Source organism: Lactuca serriola, chromosome 5 (genome assembly GCF_051521515.1).
Source record: "Lactuca serriola cultivar US96UC23 chromosome 5, Lser_US96UC23_V15, whole genome shotgun sequence".
Classification (NCBI taxonomy): domain Eukaryota; kingdom Viridiplantae; phylum Streptophyta; class Magnoliopsida; order Asterales; family Asteraceae; genus Lactuca; species Lactuca serriola.
The window spans coordinates 74,769,875-74,788,917 of record NC_136412.1 but is presented as its reverse complement, the minus strand read 5'-3'; the positions used below and the strand labels follow the sequence as shown (position 1 = coordinate 74,788,917).

The 19,043-nt window shown below is 31.9% G+C and overlaps 1 protein-coding gene across 3 annotated transcripts; it reads right to left on the bottom strand.

Moving 5' to 3' along the window:
- Positions 1-1,835: 1,835 nt before the first annotated feature.
- Positions 1,836-17,969, bottom strand: LOC145052626 (uncharacterized). 3 transcript variants are annotated; one of them, XM_079000469.1, is made up of 11 exons: positions 17,625-17,969; positions 16,133-17,088; positions 12,799-12,846; positions 5,924-6,943; positions 4,160-5,089; positions 3,916-4,056; positions 3,689-3,795; positions 3,028-3,391; positions 2,716-2,937; positions 2,488-2,597; positions 1,836-2,309 (listed from the first exon to the last, which is right to left on the bottom strand). In XM_079000469.1, the coding sequence occupies exons 2-11, from the start codon at positions 17,051-17,053 to the stop codon at positions 1,895-1,897; spliced, it is 4,278 nt and encodes a 1,425-aa protein (XP_078856595.1). In that variant the 5' UTR covers positions 17,054-17,088; positions 17,625-17,969; the 3' UTR covers positions 1,836-1,894. The 3 variants fall into 3 exon arrangements, with proteins under 3 accessions (XP_078856595.1, XP_078856597.1, XP_078856596.1); XM_079000471.1 differs by lacking the exon at positions 12,799-12,846; XM_079000470.1 differs by lacking the exon at positions 17,625-17,969 and having other exon boundaries at positions 16,133-17,618.
- Positions 17,970-19,043: the final 1,074 nt, after the last annotated feature.

The following is a 19,043-nucleotide window of genomic DNA, read 5'->3' as shown; positions in this document are numbered from 1 at the left end:
GCAAATTTAACTTCGACAAATATCATAAAATAAATAAAAGGTCCAAATGTAAGGCATGAATTACCTCTATATCATTTAAAAATTAACACTTTTAAGGAACAATAAATTTTATTTATTTTAAAAACAATAATATAGCTAAATGTCAGGGACATGTGAAGAACCCAATCACACTGTGGTATTTTCAACATCTTTGTAATAAATTAATATCTACCCTTTATTCTCTTTTCACTTTCCCTTTCATTTAATTCTAGAGAGAGAAAGGGATATCACCCAATCTCCATAAAAAAGTTGCAGCTCTTTTCAGGGCACTCCCTAAACCATCGACCATGATAACACCACCATTACAAATTTCAACTTTTGTTCGCTACCGGTGGGAAGAACAGCTAGGTGACTACAAATCTCAACTTCAATTGAACTCAATTTTCAATCCTCCTGAACTCGATCAACAAGTAAAAGGGTGCTCCCTTCTCATTCTCTCTCATGAAGATGCGATTTTTGGGTTGGGGTTAAAAGGATGAACATGGGTTCTGGTGTTTGTGGTGGGTTTCTTGGTTCTTGTGTGCGTGAACAGGGCATATATATATATATATATATATATATATATATATATATATATATATATATATATATATATATATGTCTTGTTTTTGTGGTAGCTGGAATGTCAATGGATGTGTGATGCAAAGGGTAAAACTGTGAAGAAAACAAAGAGGACCGAGTCAGCTACTTTCATTTCACTTACCGAGTCAGAGGGTGCTGACCGAGTCTCATGGTCTTATTCTACATATCAAACACACTGACTCACATTGATCTGACCGAGTAAGACATTTTTGTCTGACCGGACTCGGTCAGACTTAAATCAAACAGCCCCTTAGATTGTATTATGTATATTGTCATAGTTTATGTATAAGTTATTCGTAGCCCATTTCTTAGCTTGTTAGTTAGCCCATTACATTCTATGAATCCCATTCTCTTGTATATTGTATATAATTCAATGTTACAATTTGCATTTTCTCATAATTAGTGTACAACCATTCGATTGAATTATATACAAGATACAAGATAATGAGTTGCACACAATACAATGGGCTAACTAACAAGCTAGGCTAACAAATGGGCTACATATAACAACACATATGCATAATACAATCGAAATATATGCACGTAACACTATTTTACCTATAATTACTGTCTTTTATACTCCTTCAGAAGTAATGTCTTTTATGCAATACTTATTCAGTCATTTATTTGGTATACATATATGTCTTTCTTATGCCCCTTCCGTTCTTGAACACTTACCGCAGTATAGAATTTTACAATGGTATATAAGACCCAAAACTATGAAACATGAAAGAGTATAAATAAATGGAAGTATGATGTTATTATATATTTTGATTACACAAATTACTATAGGAGAGTACTATGTTATAGCATATAACACACAAATAGATGAAATACACATTGTATACGAGATAAACTAGTTTTTTGAACGAAAAAGCACCAGAACCCATCCAAAGAGTGGCTTGAATATAGGTCGTGCTAGTCTAAAATCAAAACTTGTGTATAGCCCAGTTAAGGCCCGAACAAACATTAGAAAAATGAGTTTGTATGAAGCCCACATGCATGGCTTGTTGGACCTGTTGACTAGTCATGCCCCGCCATACGTGCGTACATGCCAAGGTGAATTTTGTAAAAAGAAATTTGTTTTTTAGTTTGGTTTTTTAACCGGTTCGGTTTGTCTGTATAGACATGCAACTAGCTATGCGCTGCCTAGTATATATTGAGGAACTATCTTCTATTGAGCCTATATTAAGTTAATATAAAAGCACAAAAGATGTAATAACAGATTACCATAAACTCAGAAGAACATGTATAAATGTTACTTAATATACACTTACGCTATAGGACGGAACTCAATGCCATACACAATAAGACCAGACATATTTCCTTCAAAACATGTCAGCTTCAAATCCATAGGAACAAACTCATCATTATGCGTGCTATCAACGTTAAATTCCCACACTTTAACCTCCATCCATCCATCTTCTCTCTGTTCTGGAATCCATTTGATTTTGTCTGAATTCACTGTGCTTGGGTACCTGAAAGAAATGATTTTGGTTCTTTCCTTTCTATGGGGTACTAGATCACGTGCTTTCACTGGGCACTTGAGCCCACGACATTTTTTTGAAAGTTTGAACACTAGGAAACAAGCGTAGGTCGTATCTGATGAGAGCATTTGTGTCTCTATATCACATTTGATACGGAAATCCTGGTGAGACAGAATTTTTGCAACCTTTGCAAATCTGCACCTATATTAACTCTTTTAATTAGTCATTTCATAATATATAAGCTAATAATTATCTCTCTTTCTAGGTCTATATATATCAAATAAAAATAGTTAAAAATATTTAACATGAAGTACACATGCATATACATAAATATGACTTGAGATGAAAGGAGTAATTAAGACAGTTCAAAAAAGCAAACCTTAATCCAGTTGGAGGCGTGCTGAACCTTAAGTTTAAGGAATTGTATATAACTGATGATGCCCTTAGCATGTGGCAATTCTTCATGTTCACTTTGCTTAGTGAGAAAAACTGTTCATCATAGAGTTGCAAGTTTGTCATTATGATACTACAGTAAGTTGGTGGTAGGGGAATGATAATTTGTAGGGTTTGCCTAGTTTTTGTACATAAAAAAGAAAGGAAATCAGACCTTTTCACCCTTGTCAATATGAATTCCCTCAGAAAGAAGGCGATAAATCACCTCTTTATTATCAATTCCATTGGCAACATGGACATTCTTCCCATACCTCCTGATAATTTTTTCATAATGATATACCATTTTTTCCACCCAGTCCATGTCCAACTGTGTATTGATCAAAACTCCTTCACTGTTTGTTCCATCCTTCAATTCGTTATTATGTTCAAAGTCAACCTATACACAGTTAAATGACCATGTTATGACATATTCACATATCTTTTCCATAAATATAAGCATGAAAGAAGCATGCATCATTGGACTTACACTTCGAATGGCCTGAAACTCTATGCCTTCAATATATATGGCCCCTCTGCCACAATAATACTGAGACAAGCTTTCTAGTAGAATCTCAACATCGATACTTCCATTATTACTCGAAAATTGGAACAGTTTGACTTTCAACCACTCAGTTCCAACTTCCCACTCTGCAAAATATGCACTTAAGGTCTCACCTGCCTTCTTATATTTTAGGTTCACGTATAACGGCCTGCTAGAAACCTTTCTTTTATCACAAAACTTGAACACCAGGTAAGCTCCATACATCATCTCTGGAGTTAGAAATTGAGTTTTTATCTTAATTTTGATATTGAGATTTGAGATATCAGGTATCCTTGCGACCTTTGGGAATCTGCACATGCATATAACTATATAACAACTCTATATGATATTGATATATCTTATAATACAATTAATCCACCCTTTTTCCTAGCCATTGATCATTCTTATTATTCACATTTTCCTACCGAAATTGTAAAAAGGAACAAGTGTCGGTAGTTCCTCAAAATGTACATATGAGATTTGCTACTAATTAAAATCCTTGGGTATTATAAGTTTCATTTCATAAAAGATAGCTGTATGCCACAAGGCTACACCAAGTAGAGGATTCTTAGTAAAACGACTTGACTAAAAAGTTTATATATAGAACCTGTATTTTTGTCCAGATTTCCACTTCACAGAAGAAACATCACCGTATGAAAATGTTTTTGCAGATGCCATTTCATTTCTTGCTCCATCCATGCTTATTGAAAACCACTATTACCGTAAAAGACAATAAAAAGTGGAAAACGAGTGAGTGAAAATTAATTTGTTTATGGAAAGCATAGTTCATAAAGCAATCAATTGAAGATACATAAACGATTTAAGGGACTCTACTTTTTCGTTGTGAAGTAGCATTCCCGATGACAGGAGGGAATGGATATCCTTCTTTCTGATTGTAGATGCCACCGGACGTTTTGACATCTGGATTATTTCTTTATAATCCGTAGGTAGTTTTTGCTCCCATTCCCACTCATCCTGTGTATATGTGAAAGATGAAAATATATTATTCAAGAAACCCTCCTTTCTAACCCTAAGCCATATGTTCTAATTCATCTACTCATTAATTAAGTGAACTTACTTGGCAATCAAGGGCTTTTTCAAGTTCTTCTACAACCTTAGTCATTGTTGGGCGATCAGTCCGTTGTTCCCTCAAGCATTGGTTTGCAATCGTTGAAAATATCACCAAGGACATTGGGTCAATTTCTTTCTTTATAGCATGAAAGATAATATCTTCTACTTTTTTGTTTTTGAAGCATTTTGCTGCCCAATTTGCAAGAAAAATCATTCGCTCGTCATCGCCTGAACCTCTTGCACTGTTTATAAGTTGAGGTTCAACATTTGGGACTTCACCAAGTGGCAGTTGCTGATCAATTATAATCGTTTCAGTTGCCAATCTCCCAGATAAGATTTCAAATAAAACAACCCCAAAAGAATAAACATCCGATTCCAGTGTAAGGGAACTTGTGTTGGGATAGAGTGGATCAAGATAACCTAAAGTGCCTGCACCTTTGAAAATGATGAAATCAGAAATAGCAGCTTTCCAGTCATCTCCAAGTAGAATGCTACTGCTTTTTAAGTCACCATGAATCATCTGTTCTGTCTCAGCATGACTATGAATGTAAGCTAGCCCATATGCAGCATCAATGCATATCTTGAGTCGTTGTTTCCACATCAGACTAGTGTTGGTTAGATGATCTTTTAAACTTCCTTTAACCATATGCTCAAGAACAATGATCCTCTCAGTCCCTTCTTCACAAAATCCTAAAACCGGAACAACATTCTCATGGCTATAACTATAAAGTCTTGCAATCTCCTTAACAAATTCTTCTCCAGAAGAATCCACTGAAGGACAGAGCCGCTTTATGGTAACTGTGCCATGTCCCTTTAAGTACTGAAGTTCTCCACAGTACACCTCGCCTATTGGTCCTTGCTCTATTTTATCACGGAAATCATTTGTAGCAGATCTAATGTCGCCAAGTGTTATTCTAAAGGCCTCCACCCGGTTTACCTGCATAATTGCCCATTCCACTTTTCATTTGATGGATCTTATACGATTGGCTTAGCCAAATACCCTCTACTTTTATTTTCGTTATAACTATCATGTTAATTTATCCTCACAAAATAAAATAGAACCTAAACTAATAAAATGAATTATATTTATGATCAAGAGTTGTTAACTGATCTCACAGATCAATAGTTGTTAAACCATATCCAACCCATCTCCATTTATTTCCCAAAAAATTGGGGTAAATAGTGTTTCATCGCCAACCTTAATCCATTTTTTACACATTTGTTACCCCAAAAAGTAAATTTCTAGTATATATATATATATATATATATATATATATATATATATATATATATATATATATATATATATATATATATGTATGTATGTATGTATATTCTATCTTTTCTTCATTACAATAATATTGTAAATTATGTTATCACAAAATAAATTGTTTACATATAATTATATGGATTTTAAATAATTATGAATTTAATGACGAAAATTTGTCAACTGTTAGTTAAACTTTATATTTAAGATTAATTAATATAATTTAACATATTTAAATATTAATTATTGCAGTTAATGTACAACTAGAAGATTAAAAAAAACTAGAAATGTATAAACATAAAAAGTCAGGGATTTAAATCGATAACTGAAACTTCAACTCCGATTTTGGGGAAATGAATAGTGTTACTCCATATTTTTAGTAATACTATTCATTTCCCCAAAACTGGAGTAAGAAATGTGGTGGGGTTGGAGAAGAATGGTGGCAAAAATGGAGTGAAAATGGAGAATAGGATTGGAGATGCTCTTATAAAACTAATGACTTACATGAGACTTCAATGCTTTCTCAAGTTCTTTCACGACTTCAGCTATTGTAGGACGGTCCTCTCGTTTTTCGTTGCAACATTTATATGCAATTGATGCATATATCTTTATGGAATCTGGGCAGGTTTCGTCATCTAGAATGGAAGAGCCGGATTTCTCGAATTCTTTCTTGAACTTCGAGTCGATAATCTCATTGATAATTTTTTTCTCGAAGCAACGTTTAGCCATCTTGAGCAGAAATTCTGGGTCATCTTTAGACCTTTGGAAATGAACCAACCTTCCACTCAATGCTTCAAACAAAACCACCCCAAACGAATAAATATCAGACTCTTTTGTTAGCAAACCTGTTTTTTGATATTGTGGATCTATATATAGTGGTGTGCCAGCAACTTGAGTCATCACAAAGGTGGCTTCTAGATTGGCAGGACCAATTTTTGACAACCCAAAGTCACTAATCATACCAATGTAGTTTTGGCCTAATAAAATGTTGGAGCTCTTTATATCTCGATGTATTATCCTATAATGTTCTCCAATACCATTATGGAGAAACTCAAGCCCAGAGGCAGCATCGAGGCAAATCTGAAGACGTCTTGCCCATGTATGACTATTTGTGGTATTAGAACTATGAATATGATCATGGAGGCTTCCATTTGGGGCATACTCATAAACAAGAATATTCTCACGATCTTCATCACAAAATCCAACAAGTGTGACAAGGTTTTTGTGTGTAAGATATGGAAGCATCGAGAGTTCTTGCAAGAACTGTGCAGGTCCTTGTCCATATCTACGATCTAACCGCTTAATAGCAACTGTGCTTTGTCTTTTTGGGTAGTCTGAGGGTTCTGCCAAAGAAAGCCTTTGAAATCTATTCTCTGCAATGTATTTTCTGAAATCGAAGTGGAAGAGATCTGCTTTGTATACTTCCCCAAATCCACCTCTTCCAATTTTAAAATGCTCATGAAAATCATGAGTTGCTGACTTTATATCTTTTAATGGGATCTTCATATGTTCCATCGTTTTCACCTGCCAAGTTGAAATTTAAAAAATAAAAGTTAAAATTCCTTGGTTATTGTAATATTACTATACACACAAGATCACACACAACTCAAAAAATCCGGTCCAAAACATGGCTTAAGGAATCAATTTCCGATCGGGGTCGCTATCCTCCTCACTATAACATGCTGCTTATTGACAAGTAACAATTAACAAACACATAGAAAGTGAGTAAATATAATTCATTTGAATTCAGAATGTATATATGTATGTGTGTATGTATCTGATTATCTATTTATGTATGTTTGTATGTATTGGTACGTGTGCATGTTTATCGCACAAGATTGTATAAGACTTTTATGACTATTTACGACTTCTGCTTTTATGCTTTGAATAAAGTATGAAAAGGATTTAATATTATGATTATTTAAGAAAATATTCATGTTGGATTAATACTTGAGTTATTCAAAGTTGTTTCTTTGTAAACGAACGAGTTATGTTTTATGAGATTTACAAAGGAATTGTCAATTAAATTATGATGATTTTAATCAAATTAATTTTTTTAGTTATTTTTAAAAAAATGAAATGTTATAAGTTGGTATCAGAACATGGTTTGAAGGATTCAGACACATTTTGTGTGTGTCTGCACTCAAACCAAAAGCTCAAAATTTTCAAAACAATTTTCAAATGACACATTTTGAAAGAAAACTTTTTTCCTGCAAATAATTATCAAAAATAGTTGGGTTAGGAATGTAAACTTTGTCACACTGCATGTTCTTGTTTGATTGTTGCTCTAGGATCGCACAAGATTGTATAAGACTTTTATGACTATTTACAACTTCTGCTTTTATGTTTTGAATGAATATGATTATTTAAGAAAAATATTCATGTTGGATTAATACTTGAGTTATTCAAAGTTGTTTCTTTGCAAACGAACGAGTTATGTTTTATGAGATTTACAAAGGAATTGTCAATTAAATTATGATGAGTTTTAATCACATTAATTTTTTAGTTATTTTTAAAAATTGGAATGTTATAAGTTGGTATCTGAACATGGTTTGAAGGATTTGTGTGTCTGAACTCAAACCAAAAGCTCAAAATTTTTAAAACATTTTTTCAAATGACACATTTTGAAAGAAAACTTTTTTCCTACAAATAATTATCAAAAACATTTGGGTTAGGAATGTGAACTTTGTCACATTGCATGTTCTTGTTTGATTGTTGCTCTAGGATTACGAACATTGTTCTATGACCTAAGTCGACTTTAAAGTGCAGTTATTTGATTATGCATGATAGAAAATTTAACTATTAGATGTAATTGCATGCTAGAACTGCCTGGATAAGAGTAAATGTATTATGTGTTTTATGTGCTATATGCATCATATGCTTATTATACGCCAATAGATCAATAGCATGTCTGGTAGAAGTGAACAATTAGGATTGATGTTGGCAACTTATAAAATGAATGCCTTAAGTTGCACATAACTTGAATTGCATAGGCTTAGAATCTTTGATTTAGCTCTTCTGCATGCTCTTGTTTGAATATTGCTTTAGGGTAGGGTCAGTTATTCAAATGCCTATCTGATTTTGATTTGGTGTTAAGTATGGTTATGCATTCATGATGCATTTCCCATCATTGATGGAATAACACAAGTTAATATATAACTTTAGTGTACTCTTAGATAATCTAAGAGTACCAACAACATATAGAAATGTTATGTGGAACATAAAAGATCTATATGTCCAAGAATCATTATATAATGATATTGCTAGATAATATATGATTATTAAGGGTTACACTAACAACAACTTGATAAAATTAATTATTTATTAAAGATTGATTTTAATAAACATTCATAAACTCTTATAATTAATTCGAAATTATTTATTTGATGGAAATATCAATTTTCAACAACAATTATTTTAATATAACATATGCCTTAAGTCCGACAAGCCACACAAGCAGAGGACAAAAAACCTAATCGGTTCTGACCGTAACAATTCACCCTAGAATATTGTGCAATCTAATGAAATTTGCATAAGGGCGTGTTGGTCCCAACTCTAACGCCACATAGGCTACACATTAATCTTTTATCTCTCATCTCACTTCCTACCTCCCAACCCTAAGCACATGCAATGAAACTCTCTCATCCCACAAAATTTAAAAATATATGTTTAGAAAGTTTATTACATTTATGAAGAGGCTAAGAGTGGTTTATATAGAAAATAATTTGGTTAAAATATAGTGGTCAAATAAAGTCAAGAAAAAAAAGAGAAGAAGGGAGCGGCGTTCCTTTAACCCGACACGACTTCAGATTTCCCGGTATCGGCCATGACAAAGCCATGTAATTGGTGGTACTGAAGGAAAGCCGAAGGCCAACCTATCTACATTCTATAAAGTATAAGGTTGATTGATTTTTAGGCTTCCTAGAAAACATATTCTTTTACATTTTTAGGTTTTTCTGTTTCATTTTCAAAAGCTTCTTTAATTCTTCACAACATTAGGTTTCGGGCCTAATATAAATAGCAATTAATTGTTATTTATTTCACAAAAAGCTAAAGTTGAATTGGGTATAATCAATCATTTTTTTTTTACTTTAACAATTCTTTTACCAAATGCACCACATTCCCATTAATCACTCAAACATCCCATCATTTTAAATTTTTTCTAATCATTTTAAATTCATTTTTACAAATATGATATTTTACTTTAACTTAATTTTATTATTCCTATTATTCCCATTCTTATTTTATTTTTGTATATTAATAAAAAATCAAATCAATCAAAATCTATCAACGTTCATCCATACCCTTGGGGTATTTATTTTCTATTTTTCTTTCAATTTTTTAAAATCTAATACTTATGTATTTATTTTAATAATTAAAACTTAAGAGGATCCCACCTCCCCTCTCTTTCTCTCTCTCACACACACACACACTAAAAACAATACCACCCACCACCATCATCTTCCTCCCAACCCTTCATTTACAACTCAGACTCCAAACCCTTCACATGTTATCACCATCACAACCATTTTCTGAGGATTAAACATACAAACACATAAAATTAAAAGCACATAATCAACTTTGATGAGATTTATTTCGAAAATTTGAGGCCTTGACCTGATTACGACGAATTTAATGTATCTAACAGAAAAAGCAACTTAAAAAACACCCTTCGTTTTGAGCTCCGGCCAACATACGACGATCTTGAGGAAACACAAGACGACATAGTTCCGCTATCGAGTAACATCGAGGTTGTTAATCTTGCAGAAATCGAGAAATCTTCAAGGTTATTAATCTTGCAGAAATGAGCTTCCTTCAGCAATTCACCATTGTTGTTCCTTGTAATAGATGATATGAGTTCATGTGGTTGACTGGAAAACCATAAAGAAGAAGTAGAGGATGGGTTTAATGGATGAACACACACATACATACTTATTTCGAGTATGAACCCTAACGGTATGCGATTTCCGATGAGAGATGGTGATCTACGGGCAACAACAATGAGAAGATCATAAATCTACATATTTTGATTCAGAATGCGCTACCTTATCTATGTACTTTTACTTGTATTTTCTGGGTCATTTTGGTCTCTACACATTAGGTTCTTATGAGTGTTATGATAAAGACGAAATTTGCAGGGTGGAGATCGGAGGTAGTCACCATGGGGTGATGATCGAAGGTAGAGTCACCAGATCTAGATCTTGTGTGTGTATTCTATGTCTGATTTCATAACCAAACTTATAGAGACAAAAATCGATCTGAATTGTTCTTTGGTTGCAAAAATAGGATTGCTGGTGGGTTTTAAAGTGAATTTAGTGTATGAGTTTTGAATATAGTAGAGGATGGTAGTTCAGGTTTGAGAGTCGTTATTCTAAGGGTAAGAGAGAGAGAGAGAGAGAGAGAGAGAGAGAGAGAGAGAGAGAGAGAGAGAGAGGCCATCTTATTTTTAATTATTAAAAAACTAATAAGTATTAGATTTAAAAAAAAATGGAAAATATATACCCCAAGGGTATTACAGTCATTTCAGTATTCAGAGGAACCAAATACCCCACTAAACTACCTCAAAATGACCACTCATCCAAAAAAAATCAGGGTTTAGACCAAAACTTAGAAAAAAATGCATACTAGGGACCGTTTTAGCATTTTTGTCTATATTATATTATGACATTATAATTTGTAAGTAAATATATTATTTTGTAAAATAAGGTCATTCTACAAAAGGGATAAATGAAACAATTTGCAATTAATTATGACTCAAACTTAGGTGTTGTTTGTTTGTTTTTTTTTCGGAAAAACCACTTCTTGCTGCGCCGCGTAGCACACGCGTAACACTTGGTCTTTTGCAGCTATTTGTTTTTTGGAAGACTTCTAACTCAAAAATTGTTACATGTGTGCTGCACGGTGCAACGCTGGACCATCCTTTTCAAATCACTTCTCACTTACTTTAAGTTATATTATTCAACTTAGATTTGTTTTAAACTTTTTTTCAACAATATGTTTATTATTTTAATAATATTTGAAGAATATTATAAACAATTGAAGCATATTTTACATAATTTCAAATCCGTAGATAAATTTCATATAAATATTTTTTGTGTTATATTGTCAATAACCAAATATTCATAAATTATAAAGGTAGTCATTAAAATTACTAAATTTATTGAAGTTAACTGGAAAAATAATCACCGTCTTCAAAATTTTAACAAAAATGAACATGTTTTTAGCTAAATTAACAATTTATTTATTGTTATTAAGCAAATATTATGTTTAATTCTTTTATATAAACCTCTTGAAAATTCATATCATCATAATGATCTTTATATCTGATTTGCATATGATTAAACTAAATAAATTTTTTATTTAAATTTATTTTTAACTATTATATAGTTAATTTCAGTTTATTGCAGCAGTCTGTAGAGGTTAAAAACAAACTTTTTATTACAGGCTATAGTCGTTTGGTCCACCTCTTCTACTGCAGAGGGTTGCAGATGTGGTCTGTAGACTTCAGTTGTTTTCGCTTCGAAAAAAACAGCACCTTAATGTCAGATTGTTGACAAAAGAAAAAGGTTCAATCCAACCACAAAGTGGCGACAAACTTTTAGCGGTTGTGCAACGACAAATATATTATCCAGAATAGTGACGGTAAAAAATATCATTTTATTGTCCACAGTTTTGTCGTAAGAATATTTTTACTAAGATTTTTACTAATTAGTAATGTATAATTATTTGTTAAATATCTCAATAAATTTTGATAAGAACCGAATCAAAACTCCAATTACTATTAGCTTAATGCTTAAAGGAAATCAACAATGGGGTTCTGATAGTTCGAGATTCGGAGGGATCTCCAAACAGAAAGACTACAAAAGAACTTAATTCATGCCTCCACCCAAGCAGGCCCTAACCCTTATTTAAACATAAACGAAAATCACAATACTAGGAAACTTAATCACAAAGATAAAGTCTATAATCAACTTTAAATAATTAATAATCACCCCCATGCGTTGCGTCTCTTATAAACTCTACCCCATCTCTCCCGATTCGTATCAAAATTCTAGAAGTATATAGCTAATTTTCCATAATAAAAACTAAACTTGTTTTGCAGCTAATGATTTTCCGTTGGGTTATGATTGTGGTTGGTGTTGATTTTCTAGTGGTGATGTGTTTGTGTGTGCGTGCAAGTGCGCTTGTTACCCTTGAAACCTCACAACACACCCACCTCAAAGTTATCATGTTAGATGAAAATTGTTAAACGACAAAGTTCAAGGAAGTATGTTGGTTTTGGACCCGGCACCTCACTTTTAGAATTTCGCTTATAGTATTTTTAAAGGAAAGAAGAAAACAAGTTATTATAATTATGTTTAAAATTTCAATTTCATTACCTTGAAGTCCTCTTCACCTTCTCGTCTGTCTTTCAAATTATCTGCAACCTAATATTGACAAAAAAAAGTCAATATATATATATATATATATATATATATATATATATATATATAGAGAGAGAGAGAGAGAGAGAGAGAGAGAGAGAGAGAGTATGTATGTCCCTCTTTTCACTTGGAGCTAACCTAAATACTGTATACTCAAAAAATCTTGAAACCAATAACAAGTTTATGAAATCAAGGTTGAAATAGAAACATAAGCAAACAACATTTTGGTTTTATAAACATTTCTGGTGTCATGAATTCGTTTTGTGATTTTGGGCAATGATAAATTAGAAATGATTCTAATTCTTTTTAAATAGCTTAATTTGATTTTTGCTAGAGTTTTGAGTCTGATCTTATGTGTTGATATTTATGAGTTTATTAAAATTAAAATAATAATCAGGGTATATATAATAATTTAGAAGTTTATGATGATATATATGGTATTTCGAACTTAGATTTCTATAGAGGGTATTATAGTCAATTCATAAAAAAATAAGATTTTAAAATGACTATACTATTTTATAAATGTTTAAAAAAAAGTTTGAGAAAATATGATAATTACAAATTAAGTTGGGCATATATAATATTTTGAAGTTTAAGAAGCCATATACGAAATTTCCCTTTTCATAATTACTCTCATTGTAGTGTCTATTTTCATTCATATACGATCTCTGATGATAAGTCAAGAAACATTTTATAATTTTAAAAAATATTTTCTTTATTTATAGTTAATTAATATTTAACACAGTACTAACATGAATACAATAGATTATAATTTAATTAATAAACAATTACTAAAATATATAGTATTTAAATAATAATAATAATAAATACTTAATTTAATTTAATTTAATGCATTAAACATACAAATTTAATAATTTTGATTCGAATTTATATATTTCTAAGTATATAAATATATTTATACAATATTAATAATTAAATATAACTTTTACTAATAACTAATAATTTAGTTTTATAAAGATGGACCCTATAGATATAGATTGGCATTGCAACCTTTACAATGACAATAATGAGGTGGCATGTTTGAAAGTGGTGTGCAAGATGTTTGATAATATTTTGTGGGCCTTGTGGCTAACGGGTTTTTATTGTTTTTTACTTTTCATTGATTTTTTGTGTTATTTTTGTATATCAAAATTTTGTCAAAGGTTTCATGGTCTTACTGCATGTATTTTTCTATTACATTAGGTCTCTAAAAGAATTTTAATGAAAACACCAGGGTGTCTTGGGGCCAATTTAAAGAAAATTGCATACAATATTAACCATTTATGGAGTAATTACTCTTTTCATATTTAAAATAAATATAAATTTTTAAGGTTTACAAATGTTTTGAAACTATACAAGTCACACACTCATAAGCAAAACAATACAAGTCACACACTCATAAGCATGAGGGGGCAGGGAAGGAGGGACAAAGTGGGCAGCTGCATAGAGCCCAGTTTTTTTGGAAGCCTAATTTTTTTTTATTATATATGTATATATATTTATTTAAAAATAAAAAACCTATAATAGCGATAAGGGCCATTTTTGTGGCTCGTTTAGGGCATTTTGATGATATTTAAATCCCCATGACCGGCCCTGCTCATAAGTGTGTAAAAGTAGAAGAAAATTGCATATTTAAGTATAATATATATAAATAAATAATAATACCAAAGTATGCAAAAGTTTAAACTTAGCGGTGTGGATGTGGGAAAAATTTGAACTCTAACAAAGTTTTCAGCATATATAAGTACGGAGATTTAGGTAATTTATCCATACTATTAAGTTTGTGTTTAGTATGTACGTTGAAAATATAACTTTTAGCAAAAATATTAGTGTCTAATAAACAAGATGTAGCTAATAAACTACGTAATAAAGAAAAAATTAGATAATAAGGTAGATGAAAAAATTATCCAGATCCAACGATCTTATGCTTATCAGATGTAATCGACGGAGGGGAAGATGCGGGTGTTTGTTAGAAGCTGTGGAGACTGGTGATAGGCATATAGCAAGAAAAGGGGAGGAGTAAGGGTGGTTCATCAATGGTGGTGGTATGCTGGTATAGACTATAGAGCAAGAAGGGGGAGGGCGGAGGACAAGGACATGAAGTGGTAGTTGGGACCCACATAATTCATTATATTTCTTAATAAATAAATAATATTAAAAGGTTAAAAAAATTGTTAAGGGTAAATTAGTCTTTTTATATCGATTAGGGACCAAAAACGCAACAAATACGTACCACATGGATGTTCCGAGTTAAAAATTCTTTATAGGGACTAAGCAGGTAGACTACCCAATTCCACAGGGACAAAAACTATAATATGCGTTATTTTATATTTCTATAATATGGGTTATTTTGATCTCTTATTATATTTCTATTTGATAAGGGTGTTAAAAAAATTAAAATAAACAACATCACAACAAAAAGGTTTGGTCTCCCCTAAAACAAAAACTATTATATGTTTATATGTATATTTTTAGTGAAAAATGAGCATGTAAGATGTATTTGCAAACTTGTGGAAAAAAATATAATAAAATTATCAAGAAGTTATCTTAAATATTATTTTAAAAGCAAACTTTATAACCTACTTTAGTAGTCTTACTCAACACAATCTTAGTGTTTAGTTATACTTTCTCTTTTCTTCACATTTTTACGTTTAAAGATTTTGAATAGTTTGTTAAGGTTTACATGGTATTTCGCAATTTTGCAACTTTGGATTTTGCGACTCCCCATAATAAAATCTTGCATGTGGTCATTTATATTATGCACTAGTTTATAACCCGTGGGAACCACGGTTATAAAATTAATTAAACTTTTATAATAAAAATTTAAAATTATTAATCAATTATTTTAAATAAATTATTAATTAGGAAATTTTTTAGTTATATAAAATTATAATCATTGATTTAAATAAATATGTGAAATTATATCATTTTATAATTTATATTAATTTTATATTAATGTTATTAATTTAATTTACTTAGAGAGAGAAATTTGAAATTTAAAATGAAAAATCCATAGGTTGATAAGTGGTATGTATTAATTAGAAGACATAATAGGGTGCCATATGGCAAAAGAAGAATAGAATATACACTAATTAAGATGTCTAATAGGGTGACACATGTCACAAGGAGAATAAAACTATTCTTTTATTAGAATAGGAAGAGGAAGATATATATATATATATATATATATATATATATATATATATATATATATATATATATATATGATGTTTAAATGAATTATTGATGAAATAATAACCGAAAATGTGTAATTAATATAGTAACTTACTTGTTGATGTGCTAACGCCTCCTCAAATTTTGGTTGAAGTTCCAAAACCTGCTCAAGCTTTTCCACAACCTCAATGATCGATGGGCGTTCCTTGTGTTCTGTTTTCAGGCATTGATATGCAATAGCAGAAAAAAGATCCAAGGAATCTGCGCTCATTTGTTTTCTTAGAATTGGATCTATGATTTCCGTAAGTTTTCCTTCTTCATAATGGCGGCGTATCATATTACCAAGAAGTATTTTCCCCTCTTGATTTAACCGTCTCCCACAAAGAACTTCCATTAATACAATCCCAAAAGAGTAAATGTCTGACTCTTTTGTTAGAAGACCAGTTTCAATGTACAGAGGATCCATGTAGCCGAGTGTACCAACCATATCTGTAAAAAGGAAAGCATTCATCATACTTGCCGGATCAAATTTGGATAACCGAAAATCAGCTATCTTTGCATGCCAATTTTGGTCTAATAGAATATGTGCGCTCTTCAAGTCACGATGAATGATTCTCTGTTGGTTATGAAGATAACTTAAGCCACGAGCTGCACCAAGGCAAATTTGGAGGCGCTTCAACCAAGTGAGGTCAGCGCTACGTAAATGTAGTTCGAGGCTTCCGTTTCTTGCAAACTCGTAGACAAGGATCATCTGGTTCCCCTCATCACAGAAGCCAACAAAGTTTATGATATTTTCATGTCTACATTCAGAAAGAAGGATAATCTCGTTCCAGAAGTCTGATGATCCTTGGACGAATGCTCTATCAAGCAACTTGAATGCGACCCTGACAGAGCCTCCTGGCCGGATGAGCACTCCTTTGTAGATCTTTCCAGAACCACCACGCCCAATTAAATATTTTGCAGCAAAGTTGTTTGTTGCTCCTCTTATCTCCTCCAGTGGAATTCTTAAGTGACCAAACTTTTCCAGGAAAGACATGATTTGTTTGTTTTCAAGAAAACAGATTATAACAACTGCAAAGGCACAAAGATGATGAGGTTTCAGTTTCACTGATGATATATAAAGCCAAAAAGATCAACAAACCAAGGGCGGAACAAGAAATTTTCGTCAGGGACAGCATAAGAATAAATTCCTAATAAAATATAACCAAAAAAAACAACTAATTAACATAGAAAGTCAGGGAAAAGGAAGATTTATCCTAACTTTTTACAAGATCAACCAACTCTTGACATTGGACATAGAGATTAGCCACAAACAAAAGGTCCCCAAAACCATTGGCCTTCACACATTTGTTTTTGGTTTTAATTTGAAATTTCTAATCCCATTACTAACAAACATACCACTGAAAATCCCAATTTATCAAAGATACATTACAGGTTGGTTGATCAGATTAGACGTTAAACTTGAAATTGAAATCAAAAGTTATAACTGCAGTTCACCAATTGAGATGCGAAAAAATTCATGAACCACAATAGAGTAACAAACACGCACAAAGAAGAACGTGTTCGGAAATTTCGATATGCAAAATTACAGGTAAAGAGATGCTAACCTTGCAATATCGTTTTTTGATGAGTACTAGGAAATCGAATAGAAATTAGTACCAGGAAATCGAATAAATCCTAATGCTTTATAAAGAACGATTAACTGCTGATTTGCAAACATTTTCGATGTTGTGGTGGCCGATGTCCTGCGATTTAGATGAAATCTCGATAGACTGTTCACTGGTTCATAAAATGAAGATTACGCAACCAAACTCCCGCCCTTATGGATCGATTTTGTGAAGACTATGAGGATGACCAAATCGAATCCCTTCCCAGTCCCTTCGTCTACAACACAATCTAACAGCAGCAAAATTGGCGACAAAAGTCAACTTCTTGGAATGCAAACGGAAATTTAAAAAGAAAGAGTAATACATCTCGATCTCAATAAACTATATATAGATATAATAGTTACAGATTTAGAAAGATTAAATTGTAAAAAGGTCCTCTGGTTGTTTAAAAATTCTCATTTTAGTCCAAACAATTTTTGAATTAGCACCACCGAACTAAATTTTTCGTTTTTTTTCATGTTTTGTCCCATTTAGTTTGATTTTTTTTAAAAATTACGATTTTGTTATTTATATTTATATTTTCTATTTTTTTTAACTACAATAACTAAAAAAAGAAAAATTAGTGTTCTCTCTCTCTCTCTCATACACTTTTAAATGCTAAACCAGCAAAATATATCATTGAATCTCAGACTCCGACGAAGGCTACTCATCAGACCTTCTCCTTCTCTTATCGTAGCGTCGTCATCGCTTGCCATGGACCACCATCGTCTTCGTCGTTTGGGACGGAGGACAACGTCGCTGCCTTCACAACGTCACTAGCCTAAACTCTTGCTTCGATAAAAAAAAATAGGAGGAAAATCATGAGCTTTTAAACTTGATTTTATTATTTGATTTTGGATTTTAGAGACATTTGAAAATGAAGATTTATTTAGTTATGTGATGTGGCACTCATTTTTGATTTTACAAATCAAATATTTGGAATTGCGAAATGTTCTCCTAATCCAAACTATTTACTTTCAGACTCTATTTTTCTGGATGTTTAGCGAGATTTTTGGTGCATTGCGATTCGAGATCAAAATTTGAAGCTTTTGTGTGATCTAATATTAAGATCCCCAGTTCAACGGTCGTAGGACGGACTGTGAACCTGGTCGGTTTTAGGGATTGGTCAGATTTGAGGATTGGGATATATATATATATATATATATATATATATATATATATATATATATAGTTGAAAAACGAGATGACGAATGCGGAATCTAAAGAACAATCATGAATCAATCACCATAAAGTTGTAAGTAATCTGTCAAAGTTTTTGTATCTCATTGATTTGGAAATTGACGTACAGAGAAACATTTTCAAAACATTTTCAGGAAAAAGCTTACATCACAAGCTAAGCTAATGACTATATATAGGAAA

Coding starts and splice junctions, on each gene's coding strand:
- LOC145052626 (XM_079000469.1), bottom strand. CDS start 17,053: ATGTCTTTCCTGGAAAAGTTTGGTCACTTAAGAATTCCACTGGAGGAG. Junction 5,090..5,923: donor AGAAAGCATTGAAGTCTCAT/GTAAGTCATTAG, acceptor GCAATTATGCAG/GTAAACCGGGTGGAGGCCTT. Junction 4,057..4,159: donor AAAAAGCCCTTGATTGCCAA/GTAAGTTCACTT, acceptor ACATATACACAG/GATGAGTGGGAATGGGAGCA.